The 15,854-nt window shown below is 38.9% G+C and overlaps 1 protein-coding gene across 1 annotated transcript in view; it reads left to right on the top strand.

The window, feature by feature from the left end:
• CR1 (complement C3b/C4b receptor 1 (Knops blood group)) overlaps positions 1 to 14,253 on the top strand; it is a 113,799-nt gene extending 99,546 nt beyond the window's left edge. The window contains exons 19-22 of the mRNA XM_065871209.1: positions 1,010 to 1,033; positions 2,051 to 2,126; positions 12,166 to 12,270; positions 14,121 to 14,253. Coding sequence (XP_065727281.1) covers positions 1,010 to 1,033; positions 2,051 to 2,126; positions 12,166 to 12,270; positions 14,121 to 14,253 — 338 coding nt within the window. The remainder of the gene's footprint in view (positions 1 to 1,009; positions 1,034 to 2,050; positions 2,127 to 12,165; positions 12,271 to 14,120) is intronic.
• Positions 14,254 to 15,854: the final 1,601 nt, after the last annotated feature.

Raw genomic sequence — 15,854 nt, 5'->3', positions numbered from 1 at the left:
TTTGAGTATTCTAACGATGTGGCTGTGAGAGACAGAAAATTCACATAATGTGGGGGGACTGACCTGCCAGTTATTAAAATAGAAAGTCACAATACATAAACCATTTTATATCACCGAAAATAGACTTATCTTTATTAAAAATGGAATAAAGTAGATATTAATAAAATAGAGCTAGTATAAATAGAAATTAAAGTATCTTACAGAAAACAATCTAGTAACGGAGACATCATCAATCCAAGGGGAAGAAAAAGATGATCAAATAGTATACGTAGCACTGAAAAAATTTGGAACCTTTCTTTATGTCTTACAATAAATACCAGATGTAATAAGTAGTTAAAAGTTTTAAAAGTCAACATAGGAAAGCTAAAGTAGAAAAGGAAAAAAAAGAAGGTAAACAGCTAGAAAAAGAAAAACAACTTTTGGAAAATTTTGATATATAGAGAAAATTATAAAAGGTCAACAAATTTGACTTAGAACTTATGAACTTTTAAAAGTAAATAAGAAAGCAGTAGACAGATGAGAAATATGTTAAAAATATAATGAAGTGTTAATAATGTAATACACATAGCAGTAGTGTTGGTTGTGGTAATAATAAAGGTTGTAAAAGTTAACATATGTTGAGCACTTAATTCAACTGTTTAAAGATTAGATATTCTATAACTATGTAAAAACTTAGATGCATGAGAAAATGTACTAGAAGGGAATGTACTAAAATATTTCAGGATAGTAGGATTATGGATGATATTTTTCTTTTGTTCTGTTTTATAAACTTTCTGCTCTAATTATACTACTTTTATGACAAAATAGTAATTTTAAAAGAAAAAAACAGACTTTGTTGAGTACACAAAATAATATGAGATTGTGTGAGTAAAACCAATGGCTTTTTATATTAGAAAAAAATTAAGAATCTGTACAGAAAAAAATCAGGATGAATTAACTGGCTGAGAGCTCCTGTTTGATCATATTGTGTGTCAGACTGATGTTTTTTGTGGCTTTTGCTTCCTTTTAGGCACGAGTGATGAGCTCATAGCTGGTAAGTTTTATGAAGGGTTTGCTGAGGAAACATCCTTAACAGTAGGTATCCACTGATAATAGGTGAAATGTAAAAAGAGAGATCAAAATATCCTAGACTGCAATTTTAATTAGAAAGAAAAGAATAATGAATTCAGGCCACACTGTAGCAAAACTGGTATCCTTATATGCATATAGAGTGGGTGTCCTTTATCAAAGTTCCCTTACTATCTTTGAACCATTATAAAAAAAAGAACCATTCTTCCTATTTTAATGTGTCTGGAGAAGGCAACTTGCTCTTCAGTTTATAACCTGGGAATAGTCTTCAGGATGGTAGTCATGCCCATTTGCATAAATTGAAAGCCACAAAGACCAATTTTCTAAGCCCATTTCTGTGATCTGCCTATGTGAGAGGAATAGTTTTGTGGTAGAGTTTCTACCACAAAGTGAAAGTAGACTCTACAAAGTAGAGTCTGCTGCATAGAGTAGCTCGTGCCTTGCGCCTCACACAAGAGACACGCAGGGTCATGGTGAGCTGAGCAGAGGAGCTCCAGTGTTTGTTCTCACCCACTTATTGAAACGCTGCTGTTGGACAAAGGTCACAAACTGCTCTCTCATTGCTCATTTATAACCCTGGGGTAATAAGACTAGTATGCTAGATTAAACCTGGAGCAGAGGGGAAATCTTAAAGATAAGCCTGTGGGGGGTGTTTTTTAAAAACAGAATTTATACTTACTTTTTATTGGTTTATTTGGGGTTTTTTTTTTTTTTTGCGGTACGCGGGCCTCTCGCGTTGTGGAGCACAGGCTCCGGACGCGCAGGCTCAGCGGCCATGGCTCACGGGCCTAGCCGTTCCACGGCATGTGGGATCTTCCTGGACCAGGGCACGAACCCGTGTCCCCTGCATCGGCAGGCAGACTCTCAACCACTGCGCCACCAGGGAAGCCCTATACTTACTTTTTAAAAACTCTTTAAGACACAGTTTGAAACCTACAGGTTATATTTTCCATGCATTTAATTACAATGTTTTACTGCCTAGGCATGTTCTTTGGTATGATCCTCTTGATTTTACCCGTCATTGCTTCCTGTTTGATAATTCTAAAGCACAAAAAAGGGTAAGTACAGCCATATTCTCCTAGAATATGTTTATAACTCTATTTGCTGCTTCTTGGAAGCCAAAGAGATGTAAAAGATGTTGACCTAAAACAGATAGACTGCCAGTTATTTCTCCAGCAAAAATGGGTTTATTTGGGATCCGCAGAGAATAGCAATTTGAAGTCTACAACCATGGTGAGTCATATGCAAGTCCCTGCATGCCAAGGGAAGGAGAATGCTTTTCTTGGGAGGAAAAGGAAGTTGGGAGGGCTGTAGTAAACAAAGAGTCCATGGGTTTTCATTGGCTGAGCCCTTTCCAGGAAAGAAAAGGAGTCTTTCTTGTTCCTGCTGGTCTCTGTTGTCTTCCTAGGGCAGGAGAACTCCCCTTTCTGGTCCCTCAACTCTATTTATTTGAGGTTTTTGGGGATTAATTTTTTACAAAGAAAACCTCGAAAAAGCAGTACTACATAAACAGAGGTGATAATTCTTATAAAGAAGGCTGATGACACATATTAGGCATAAAGAAGGATTTACACTATTAAAAACAACACAATTCAGCTGGGTAAATTTGAAGATCTAATTGGCTTCATTAAAAGATTCATGGATTGAGCAGCATCCCATTTAGCAACTAGAAGGATGCACAGAGGAGTTGTACAAATGGAAGGTTTTCATAGGAAGAAGGGTGGGGCAAAGGAGCTATTCGGGGAAACAAGGATTATTTTTAAATCAGGACATCTTCTTTGGAGGCAGGGCAGAGGTGTTAGACAGCAAGAATTTATGAAATTGATTGCCTCTTCTTCCTCTGGGAGGTGAAGAGGACCTACATAACAGATTACCTTATTGATGCTGACCAGAAAATTTCAGAATGGTTGATTAAGATTAATTTCTGCAGGTCAAAACTGCAATTAAGTCTGGGGATCAAATGGTTCCATTTTGTGTCTGTTACTTTCTTTAAAGAAATATATATGATAAGAAGAACACTTTTTTTAAAAGCATAGAATTTATGAAGGACTCAAATTTTGCAAAAGAGAAAATAGAAGGAATTTTTACAAGGGTGTTGATGAGAATGTTGGTATCCTTGTTTTGCTAAAACATTTCAGACTCCAACCTTTATACACTGACCCTATCAGGGCACTAGAAGTTAGAAAGTGTGTCCCACTGGCACACATACCCAGGCTGTCAGTGTGGAAGAATTAAGGTTTTGCATGGGTATTTTTAAAAATTAATCATCCTTGAGATTGGTTCAAGATGGTGGAGTAGAACGACCGCTCTCACTCCCTCTTTCGAGAACACCAGAATCAAAACTAACTGCTGAACAATCATCAACAGGAAGACACTGGAACTCACCAAAAGAGATACCCCACATGCAAAGACAAAGGAGAAGCAACAATGAGACTGTAGGAGGGGCGCAACCACAATAAAATCAAATCCCACCCAGTCACACTGGGTGGGTGACTCACAACTGGAGAACACTTATACCACAGAATTCCAGCCATCGGAGTGAAGATTCTGAGCCCCACGTCAGGCTTCTGAACCTGGGGGTCCGGCAATGGCAAGAGGAATTCCTAGATAATCACACTTTGAAGGCTAGTGGGATTTGATTGCAGCATTTTGACAGGACAGGGGGAAACAGAGACTCCACTCTTGGACGGCACACACAAAGTAGTGTCTACATTGGGACCCAGAGGAAGGAGCAGTGACCCCATAGGAGACTGAACTAGACCTACCTGCTAGTGTTGGAGGGGCTCCTGCAGAGGTGGGGGGTGGCAGTGCCTCACCGTGAGGACAAAGACACTGGCAGCAGAAGTTCTGAGAAGTACTCCTTGGTGTGAGCCCTCCCAGAATCCACCATTAGCTGCACCAAAGAGCCTGCCTAGGCTCCAGTGTTGGGTCGTCTTAGGCCAAAAAAACAACAGGGAGGGAACCCAGCCCCACCCATCAGCAGACAAGCAGATTAAAGTTTTACTGAGCTCTGCCCACCAGAGCAACAGCCAGCTCTACCCACCACCAGTCCCTCCCATCAGGAAACATGCACAAGCCTCTTAGATAGCCTCATCCACCAGAGGGCAGACAGCAGAAGCAAGAAGAACTACAATCCTGCAGCATGTGGAACAAAAACCACATTCACAGAAAGATAGACAAGATGAAAAGGCAGAGGGCTATGTACCAGATGAAGGAACAAGATAAAACCCCAGAAAAACAACTAAATGAAGTGGAGATAGGCAACCTTCTAGAAAAAGAATTCAGAATAACGATAGTGAAGATGATCCAGGACCTCAGAAAAAGAATGGAGGCAAAGATCGAGAAGATGCAAGAAATGTTGAACAAAGATCTAGAAGAATTAGAGAACAAGCAAACAGAGATGAACAATACAATAACTGAAATGAAAAATACACTAGAAGGAATCAATAGCAGAATAACTGAGGCAGAAGAATGGATAAGTGAGCTGGAAGACAGAATGGTGGAATTCACTGCTGAGGAACAGAATAAAGAACAAAGAATGAAAAGAAATGAAGACAGCTGAAGAGACCTCTGGGACAACATAAAACGCAAGAACATTTGCATTATAGGGGTCTCAGAAGGAGAAGAGAGAGAGAAAGGACCCGAGAAAATATTTGAAGAGATTATAGTGGAAAACTTCCCTAACATGGGAAGGGAAATAGCCACCCAAGTCCAGGAAGGGCAGAGAGTCCAATACAGGATAAACCCAAGGAGAAACACACGGAGACACATAGTAATCAAATTGGCAAGAATTAAACACAAAGAAAAATTATTGAAAGCAGCAAGGGAAGAACGATAAATAACATACAAGGGAACTCCCATAAGGTTAACAGCTGATTTCTCAGCAGACACTCTACAAGCCAGAAGGGAGTGGCATGATATACTTAAAGTGATGAAAGGGAAGGACCTACAACCAAGATACTCTACCCAGCAATGATCTCATTCAGATTCCATGGAGAAATCAAAACCTTTACAGATGAGCAAAAGCTAAAAGAATTCAGCACTACCAAACCAGCTCTACAACAAATGCTAAAGGAACTTATCTAAGTGGGAAACACAAGAGAAGAAAAGGACCTATGAAAACAAACCCAACACAATAAAGAAAATGGAAATAGGAACATACATATCGATAATTACCTTAAACATGAATGGATTAAATGCTCCAACCAAAAAACACAGGCTTGCTGAATGGATACAAAAACAAGACCCATATGTATGCTGTCTGCAAGAGACCCACTTCAGGCTTAGGGACACATACAAACTGAAAGTGAGGGGATGGAAAAAGATATTCCATGTAAATGGGAATCAAAAGAAAGCTGGAGTAGCAATACTCAGATAAAATAGACTTTAAAATACAGAATGTTACAAGAGACAAGGAAGGACACTACGTAATATTCAAGGGATCAATCCAAGAAGAAGATATAACAATTATAAATATATATGCACCCAACGTAGGAGCACCTCAATACATAAGGCAACAGCTAACAGCTATAAAAGAGGAAATCGACAGTAACACAATAATAGTGGGGGACTTTAACACCTCACTAACACCAATGGACAGATCATCCAAACAGAAAATTAATAAGGAAACAAAAGCTTTAAATGACACAATAGACCAGATAGATTTAATTGATATTTATAGGACATTCCATCCAAAAACAGCAGATTATACTTTCTTCGCGAGTGCGCATGGAACATTCTCCAGGATAGATCATATCTTGGGTCATAAATCAAGCTTCAGTAAATTTAAGAAAATTGAAATCATGTCAAGCATCTTTTCTGACCACAATGCTATGAGATTAGAAATCAATTACAGGGAAAAAAACATAAAAAACACAAATACATGGAGGCTAAACAATATGTTACTAAATAACCAAGAGATCACTGAAGAAATCAAAGAGGAAATCAAAAATTACCTAGAGACAAATGACAAAGAAAACACGACAATCCAAAACCTATGGGATGCAGCAAAAGCAGTTCTAAGAGGGAATTTTATACCTTTACAAGTCTACCTCAAGAAACAAGAAAAATCTCAAATAAACAATCTAACGTTAAACCTAAAGAAAGTAGAGAAAGAAGAACAAACAAAACCCAATGTTAACAGAAGGACAGAAATCATCAAGATCAGAGCAGAAATAAATGAAATAGAAACAAAGAAAACAATAGCAAAGACCAATAAAACTAAAAGATTGTTCTTTGAGAAGATAAACAAAATTGATAAACCATTAGTCAGACTTCTGAAGAAAAAGAGGGAGAGGACTCAAATCAATAAAATTAGAAATGAAAAAGGAGAAGTTACAACAGACACTGCAGAAATACAAAGTATCCTAAGAGACTACTACAAGCAACTCTATGCCAATAAAATGGACAACCTGGAAGAAATGGACAAATTCTCAGAAAGGTATAACCTTCCAAGACTGAATCAGGAAGAAATATTAAATATGAACACACTAATCACAAGTAATGAGATTGAAACTGGGATTAAATATCTTCCAACAAACAAAAGTCCAGGACCAGATGGCTTCACAGGTGGATTCTATCAAATATTTAGAGAAGAGCTAACACCCATCCTTCTCAAACTCTTCCAAAAAATTGCAGAGGAAGGAACACTCCCTAACTAATTCTACGAGGTCACCATCACCCTGATACCAAAACCAGACAAAGATACTGCAAAACAAAGAAAATTACAGACCAATATCTCTGATGAATATAGATGCAAAAATCCACAACAAAATACTAGCAAACAGAATCCAACGACACGTTAAAAGAATCATACACCGTGATCAAGCGGCAGTTATCCCAGGGATGCAAGGATTCTTCAATATACGGAAATCAATCAATGTGATACACCATATTAACAAATTGAAGGAGAAAAACCATATGATCATCTCAATAGATGCAGAAAAAGGTTTTGACAAAATTCAACACCTATTTATGATAAAAACCCTCCAGAAAGTAAGCATAGAGGGAACCTACCTCAACATAATAAAGGCCATATATGACAAACCCACAGCCAACATCATCCTCAATGGTGAAAAACTGGAAGCATTTCCTCTAAGATCAGGAACAAGATAAGGATGTCCACTCGCACCACTATTACTCAACATAGTTTTGGAAGTCCTAGACACAGCAATCAGAGAAAAAAAAGAAATAAAAGGAATACAAAATGGAAAAGAAGAAGTAAAACTGTTACTGTTTGCAGATGACATGATACTATACGTAGAGTACCCTAAAGACGCCACCAGAAAACTACTAGAGCTAATCAATGAATGTGGTAAAGTTGCAGGATACAAAATTAATGCACAGAACTCTCTTGTGTTCCTATACACTAATGATGAAAAATCTGAAACAGAAATTAAGGAAACACTCCCATTTACCATTGCAACAAAAAGAATAAAATACCTAGGAATAAACCTACATAGGGAGACAAAAGACCTGTATGCAGAAAACTATAAGACATTGATGAAATAAATTAAAGATGATACCAACAGTTGGAGAGATATACCATGTTCTTGGATTGGAAGAATCAATATTGTGAAAATGATTATACTACCCAAAGCAATCTACAGATTCAATGCAATCCCTATCAAATTACCAATGGCATTTTTTACAGAACTGGAACAAAAAATCTTAAAATTTGTATGGAGACACAAAGACCCCGAATAGCCAAAGTAGTCTTGAGGGAAAAAAGCAGAGCAGGAGGAATCAGACTCCCTGACTTCAGACTATACTACAAAGCTACAGTAATCAAGACAATATGGTACTGGCACAAAAACAGAAATATAGATCAAAGGAACAGGATAGAAAGCCCAGAGATAAACCCACGCACCTATGGTCAACTAACCTATGACAAAGGAGGCAAGGATATACAATGGAGAAAAGACAGTGTCTTCAATAAATAGTGCTGGGAAAACTGGACAGCTACATGTAAAAGAATGAAATTAGAACACTTCCTAACACTGTACACAAAAATAAACTCAAAATGGATTAGAGACCTAAATGTAAGACCAGGCACTATAAAACTCTTAGAGGAAAGCATAGGAAGAACACTCTTTGACATAAATCACAGCAACAAATTTTTTGATCTATCTCCTAGAGTCATGGAAATAAAAACAAAAATAAACAAATGAGACCTAAAGAAACTTCAAAGCTTTTGTACAGCAAAGGAAACCATAAACAAGACAAAAAGACAACCCTCAGAATGGGAGAAAATATTTGCAAACGAATCAACGGACAAAGAATTAATCTCCAAAATATATAAACAGCTCATGCAGCTCAATATTAAAGAAACAAACAACCCAATGCAAAAATGGGCAGAAGACCTAAATAGACATTTCTCCAAAGAAGACATACAGATGGCCTAGAGGCACATGAAAAGCTGCTCAACATCACTAATTGTTATAGAAATGCAAATCAAAAGTACAATGAGGTATCACCTCACACTGGTTAGAATGGGTATCATCAGAAAATCTACAAATAATAAATGCTGGAGAAGGTATGGAGAAAAGGGAACCCTCTTGCACTGTTGGCGGGAATGTAAATTGATACAGCCACTATGGAGAACAGTATGGAAGTTCCTTAAAAATCTAAAAATTGAATTACCATATTATCCAGCAATCCCACTACTGGGCATATACCCAGAAAAAAACATAATTCAAAAAGACACATGCACCCCAATGTTCATTGCAGCACTATTTACAATAGCCAGGTCATGGAAGCAACCTAAATGCCCACTGACAGACGAATGGATAAAGAAGATGTGGTACATATATACTATGGAATATTACTCAGCCATAAAAAGGAACGAAATTGGGTCATTTGTGGAGATGTGGATGCATCTAGAGACTGTCATACAGAGTGAAGTAAGTCAGAAAGAGAAAAACCAATAACGTATATTAATGCATATATGTGGAACCTAGAAAGTGGTACAGGTGAACCAGTTTGCCGAGCAGAAATTGAGACTCATAAGTAGAGAAAAAACGTACAGACACCAAGGGGGGAAAGCGGTGGAGGTGGGCAGGGGTTGGTGTGATGAACTGGGAGATTGGGATTGACATGTATACACTGATGTGTATAAAATTGATGAGTAGTAAGAACCTGTTGTATAAGTAAATAAATAAAAATTTTTAAAAACTAATAATAATCTTTTATAAACTCCATTTATTTTTTAAACTCGCCAAAACCTTGCAAGGATTCAGATCTAAATAAAGAAAAAAAAATTTTTTTTTTTTCGGTACGCGGGCCTCTCACTGTTGTGGCCTCTCCCGTTGTGGAGCACAGGCTCCAGACGCACAGGCTCAGCAGCCATGGCTCATGGGCCCAGCCGCTCTGCGGCATGTGGGATCTTCCCAGACGGGAGCACGAACCGGCAGGCGGACTCTCAACCACTGCGCCATCAGGGAAGCCCAAGAAATGTTTTTGACTGGGAATAGAACATACACAGCTTGTGTACTAGTTGATTTAATTATAACAAAATCAGTGTGGTCAAAGTCAATGAGATATGAGCAAACTATATCCAGGAGAAACAGTTTGAACTTTAAATGAGCAGTTTTCTATAGCAAACGTTCTAAGCAAATACAGTCTCCTAAAGAAGCCTTACAGAAATTGTAGTTTTGATATGCACAGAGGATGCCAATATAAACTTTAAAAAAAACAAAGTATCACAGCAGAACTTCTTGCAAACAATCTAGCCATTTCCTGCCTCTCCCTGAATTGTCCTTTCTCACACTCTTTAAATTCTCTCTTGTCTTCTTGGTCTCCACTACACTCCTCACTATGCCCCTCCACAGACAATGAGCTACTTGTGAACAGGGACCACCTACCTACAAGGGACTCAAAATAATTTTTATTTAATGACTTTTGATCTCACTTTTACAGTAGTCAAGACTAGTAGTAAGAATAGCAATATCTAAAACATTGTTTACAAAATGCTTTACCATTTGTGGTCTTCTTTGGCCCTCAAAACAACTCTGTGAAGTAGGTAGACCCAATAATATTATTATCCCAAAGCAGAGAAGCCTCTGAGATGCAGAGAAATTCAGTGACTTACTTAAAATCATATCAGTGGGAAGTTGTTAAGAGTTAAGGCTCTAGTCCGAGTTATCTGAAGCAAAATCATGAACCCTTTCACACATTCTGTTGATAATTTTCTTTGCCCATTTCTGAATCTGATTTTGTATCACTGAATTTCAGTATCTAGAACTGTGTATAGTACAGGGTTGAAATATTTCCTCTTTCTTTCAATAATCCTTTTTTTGTCCCTCTATTTTATTGGATTTGTCTTAGCTACTGTGGTATAATGAGTCAGTATCTTTCTAGAGAATGGTAGGCAAACTCTCTGGTATAATGAGTCAGTATCTTTCTAGAGAATGGTAGGCGAACTCTCATTTTTCACTCTATTTTGAGTTATTAGCCTACAAGAGAATTATAATATTTCTGTAAGGGCCTCTGTCTTATTAAGGTTTAGTGACAATTTTCCTATTTGTTCATGCAAGGTTTTTTCTGTGATATAACCTCACTGGCTTGACATTTCACTAGTTTTTTTTTTAAAAAAAGGTCTTATCTGCACACTTGGTATTTTACTGTGTATTTACTACCTCAATAATTTGTGACAAATGTTAAGCAAGATAAGTCATGCACTGATTACTGAGAAATAATAGATTCCTCCATTCAGAGCCCAATAATCCTTACCTGTTGTTTTTGCCTCTGATTCGCTCCAATTTCTTTACAAAACAGCCCCTTGTCCACATTTAGATAAAGCCTGAAGTCTTCATTAGTATTATGCATAGAGTTCAAAATTATTAAGGCCGCTCTCTGTAAAGGCTCGCTGCATTACCCTGTATTCACATTAGCCACCATCAACTACCTGCACAGCCATTCTTTGAACACATACTCACTAAGGTTGTATCCTCTCACGCCCCATGTACCACTCATCATCCAAGACCACTTTCAGGCCATTACTCACCTAACCACCTAGTCACTGCTCCTTGGACACCCATCCAACGTGGCTGTCCCGCCCTCTACGCTTCCTCATGCATGAATCTCAAGTTGCCCTTCCTCATCCTGTGGACACTTTGCTCCTGACTCACAGTCTCCTCTTTGTCTCAAGTGGTGCCACCATCTAACCTCCATGAGAGTGTAAAGAGGAATAATGAGGAAGTACTGGGAAGTGGTGGAGTGAGTGAACTCTTTGTGCTTCCATTCTTAAATCCCTAATACCAACCTAGACTTGAAGTCTAAAGGTACTGGTATCATATGATTCATCATTTCATTTATGTAAAGTGAAGTGCTGATTAAATGACCCACAAAGGCAGAGGAGCATACCTGGTAAGACCCTGGGCTTTGCAATCGGTAAGACCTGTGTTCACACTCACTTACTACTATGAGACCCTCAACAAGATACATATCCTGTCTAAACTCTACTTTCCTTCCCTACAAAATAGGGAAAATAATAGATTCTACCTCACTTAACACAGGTTCTCACATATGGTGAATGTCAGAAAAGTTAACTCTATTTATTGTTATTTACACATGATTGTTATTATTGACATTTAAAGGTAATTAAGTACTTCTGTATACTGTCAGTTCTTATATACCTTCATGAAAACTACTGCTGCTCTCCTAACTGTGGGTATTAACGGTACAGAAAACAAAACTTACATCTTCACGGAAAGAAAGAAGCCTTGTGTAAAATTGCAGTGCAAAGCCATTCACATTGTGAAGCCTAACTAAATGTCACAGTATTGTGGCGAACAATATTTACTAATCAAAATTACATTGGAAATAGTGAAATGTTATTTTAAGTATGGACACTTGTCTCTAAGCAAGTTAGAATCTTCTGACACAATGTATAGGATGGTTTTATTATTATTTCCTAATGCAAGTTTTTACTTAGACTTGAAATGTGGGATTTGGTTTTTCTTTTTAGATATCTTCAAAGATTTGAGAAACTTGAAGTAAAGTATGGCCTAAATTTCAAAATGAAAGCTACTAACTTCTTTCAACACTGAAAGTTATATATTTAAAATATTTTTCCTATTTTTCTCCATTGTCAATTAGCAACAATACAGATGAAAACTTGAAAGAAGCAGTTATCCATCTGCATCCCAAAGAAGGCAGTGGTGTCCATCCTCATACTCTGCAAACAAATCAGGAAAATATCAGGTACCTAATACATAAACTGAACTCAAAACGTTTTCAACAACTCAAATGTTGAAAATGAAAGTAGGATTTGAATATGCTATGGCACTAGTTGGATCACTGATACCAAAGGAGATGGAATGTACTTCAGGAGCTGGAAACGGCTTTGTGGTTTTTTCTTGGATTGTTGTTTCCAGTGATTTTGGGGTGATGACTGTCAGTGCTCTGCACAGGCCATTTCTTTTCAAAGCTTTCCTACATTTTTGTGCATTTATGCTATGAACCTTTGAGAATAGTAAGCTTTTCTTTTTCTTTTGGAACCCAAGCATTTGCTCAAGGTGTATCTCAATCTGTGCACATTGACTGTTGATCGCCTTTTAAAAACAGGTAGGAATTCCTTAATGAAATAGTCTCAAATTTCCCTTTTAAAATTGGAATTTTGGCCACAGTATTTCACAGGAGTAAGGTTAATCATTTGTGGCAACATATGGTTGACAAGGAGTGAGTTAGAGTCTGTAAAAAATTAAGACCTGTGCACCCAGACCAGGTGCAGGGGCAGAGAGGGCAATATAGCCATCTCCAGTGTCACAGCACCATGTTAAAGGACATGAGAATATTCAGTGATGCAGGTAACACATGATGTTGGGAAGTCTTGTGAGGTGGAAGGAGAACAATGCTGAGGGATCCAGTGGCAGTAATAACTGCGAGTGACAGGTGAGCTGATGAGCCTCATCAGGGGTGTCCATTAGTACAAGAACAGTGTTCCTGGCCTTGAGAAACAGGAGAGGCTTCAGCATGGCCAAGGGAGCATTTGGATGTCTTGAACTATACAGTAACTTCTTTCGACCTTACTGCGAGTAGGGGAGGAGGACATGCTATCTGAAGCTGACCCTCCTCCAAACCTCAAGCTTCTGTTTATTTCCTCTAACAAAACCATCAATCAGAAAAGAGACTCAAGGAATCATTTTATGTGTTATGAGGGACCTGTGTGTGTTCCAGAATGAGGCTCTTTTTATTTAGTTGCTCAATTCTTTTTTTAAATTTTTTTTATTTTTGGCTGCGTTGGGTCTTCGTTGCTGTGTGCGGGGCTTTCTCTAGTTGCAGCGAGCAGGGGCTACTCTTTGCTGCAGTGCACAGTCTTCTCATTGTGGTGGCTTCTGTTGTTGCAGAGCACAGGCTCTAGGCACATGGGTTTCAGTAGTTGTGGCACATGGGCTCAGTAGTTGTGGCCCACAGGCTCTAGAGCGCAGGCTCAGTAGTTGTGGCGCACAGGCTTAGTTGCTCCACGGCATGTGGGATCTTCCCAGACCAGGGCTCAAACTTGTGTCCCCTGCATTGGCAGGCAGATTCTTAACCACTGCACCACCAGGGAAGCCCACTTGCTCAATTCTGAGAACTCTTCCTTTGACAAAAGAAGCAATGAGGAAAGGTCAAGTTATTGTTAGTCTCTTATTGATTTATGATGTCGACTGAAAAGAATGCACAACGTGAGAGTTGTGAGTTAAGTTTTATTTGGGGCAAAATGAGGACTAACCCAGGAGACAGCATTCAGATATCTCTGAGAAATCGCTACGAAGAGCAGGGCGGAAGGTCAGTATATATGTGATTTGGGGGGTGGGGGGGTATATGCAGTCAAGCCTACATTTTTGCAGAAGGTTGCTGCTAGTCTTGTGAAGGTTACTGCTAGTTACAAGGAGCAGACATCACCATGAAAACTTTCAGTACTTACCTAGATAGGAGGAGATGCAAGAATAAAAATAAAATCTCATATAATCTTCTCCTGAAAATATCTAACTATCTGAAGGCCTGTTCTGCCCGTTTTTTCCAAAGCACAGAGTGCCTCATTCCTGATCTCCACCCTGAACTCCTTTCAGGGGATGTCAAAAGTCAGCAGCTGCAGCAGCTCATGATTTGATCCTTGTAGAGGTAGATGGCAAGTGCCAATTGGTAGTTGGCAATGCTATACTTTTTTGTGCCCAACATAGCAGCCACAACAGAAGACAGTAAACACTTCTTTTATTTATTTATTTATTTATTTATGGCTGTGTTGGGTCTTCGTTGCTGCATGTGGGCTTTTCTCTAGTTGTGGTGAGCAGGGGCTACTCTTTGTTGCCGTGCACAGGCTTCTCATTGTGGTGGCTTCTCTTGTTGTGGAGCATGAGCTCTAGGTGTGTAGGATCAGTAGTTGTAGTTCATGTGCTCTAGAGCACAGGCTCAGTAGTTGTGACGCATGGGCTTAGTTGCTCCATGGCATGTGGGATCTTCCCAGACCAGGGCTCGAACCTGTGTCCCTTGCATTGGCAGGTGGATTCGTAACCACTGTGCCACCAGGGAAGTCCAAGTAAACACTTCTTTTAAAACTTGTAATTTATGTGCAATGCTAGCATCATGATTATTAGCATATAAATTCTGGGTAGTCCAGTTGTCGACCATGCTGTCATCTAAATAAAAATATTTTGTTATTTCAGTGTCCTTCCTTGACAAAGTACTATAAAGCTAAAGAACACCTCGAATTAAAATGTTGATGGGAAAAGAGCCAATTCATTTCAACAGAATAAGATCTGAGACTCATAAAATCTTTGAAGTGACTTCACAGAGATGCAAACATGTGCACTTGAAGATGCTGAAACTCTCCCAGTACCTACTGAAGCACCCTCTTCTTAGCTTGGATTATGGTCACCCCTTCACTCTCCTCTCTTGTGCTGAAAACACACATTACCTAGTCAGGGGAAAACTACACTTAGGATTTATAAGTAGTCTAACTATTTAAAGGAAAAAAGTGTTGCCTAGGATTTCTGCTTGTAAGTTGGTCATTTTTTTCCCAAATGTTCATAATAAGAATGGGCACATTAGGGCAAATTTGGAAAATGCAGGGAGAAGATATGAAGAAAAGTCACATTAATTATACTACCCAGTGGTAACCATTGTTAATATTTTAATTCATGTTCTGCTAATCTTTATATATGTTTCTTTATACACGTTTTTCTTTCTTAAATACTTTCTTTTTTATTGAATAGAATCCACTCATTTTAGACATTCTGGAGAAAAATATACGGTATATCAGTTTTCACTTTCTCAAAGAAAAATAAATTAATTTCTGTTTATTAAAAAGGCATTGGGGACTTCCCTGGTGGTGCAGTGGTTGAGAGTCCACCTGCCGATGCAGGGGACACGGGTCCATGCCCCGGTCCGGGAAGATCCCACATGCCGCGGAGCGGCTGGGCCCGTGAGCCATGGCCACTGAACCTGCGCGTCTGGAGCCTGTGCTCCACAACGGGAGAGGCCACAACAGTGAGAGGCCCACATACCGCAAAAAAAAAAAAAAAAAGGCATTGGTACTTCCCTGGTGGTCCAGCAGTTAAGACTCCATGCTCCCAATGCAGGGGGCCCAGGCTGGATCCCTGGTCAGGGAATTAGATCCCGCATGCCACGACGAAGAGCCTGCATGCCACAACCAAAGATCCCGCACGCTGCAACGAAGAGACAATGAAGATCCTGCATGCTGCAACTAAAGACCCAGCACAGCCAAATAAATAAATAAATTTTTTTAAAAAGGTATTAAATGATTATAGGGGAGATGGGTCAATACTATTCAAGAGAAATAGCTG

This window comes from Phocoena phocoena, chromosome 1, assembly GCF_963924675.1.
Source record: "Phocoena phocoena chromosome 1, mPhoPho1.1, whole genome shotgun sequence".
Lineage (NCBI taxonomy): Eukaryota > Metazoa > Chordata > Mammalia > Artiodactyla > Phocoenidae > Phocoena > Phocoena phocoena.
This window is presented reverse-complemented; position numbering and strand designations above follow the sequence as displayed.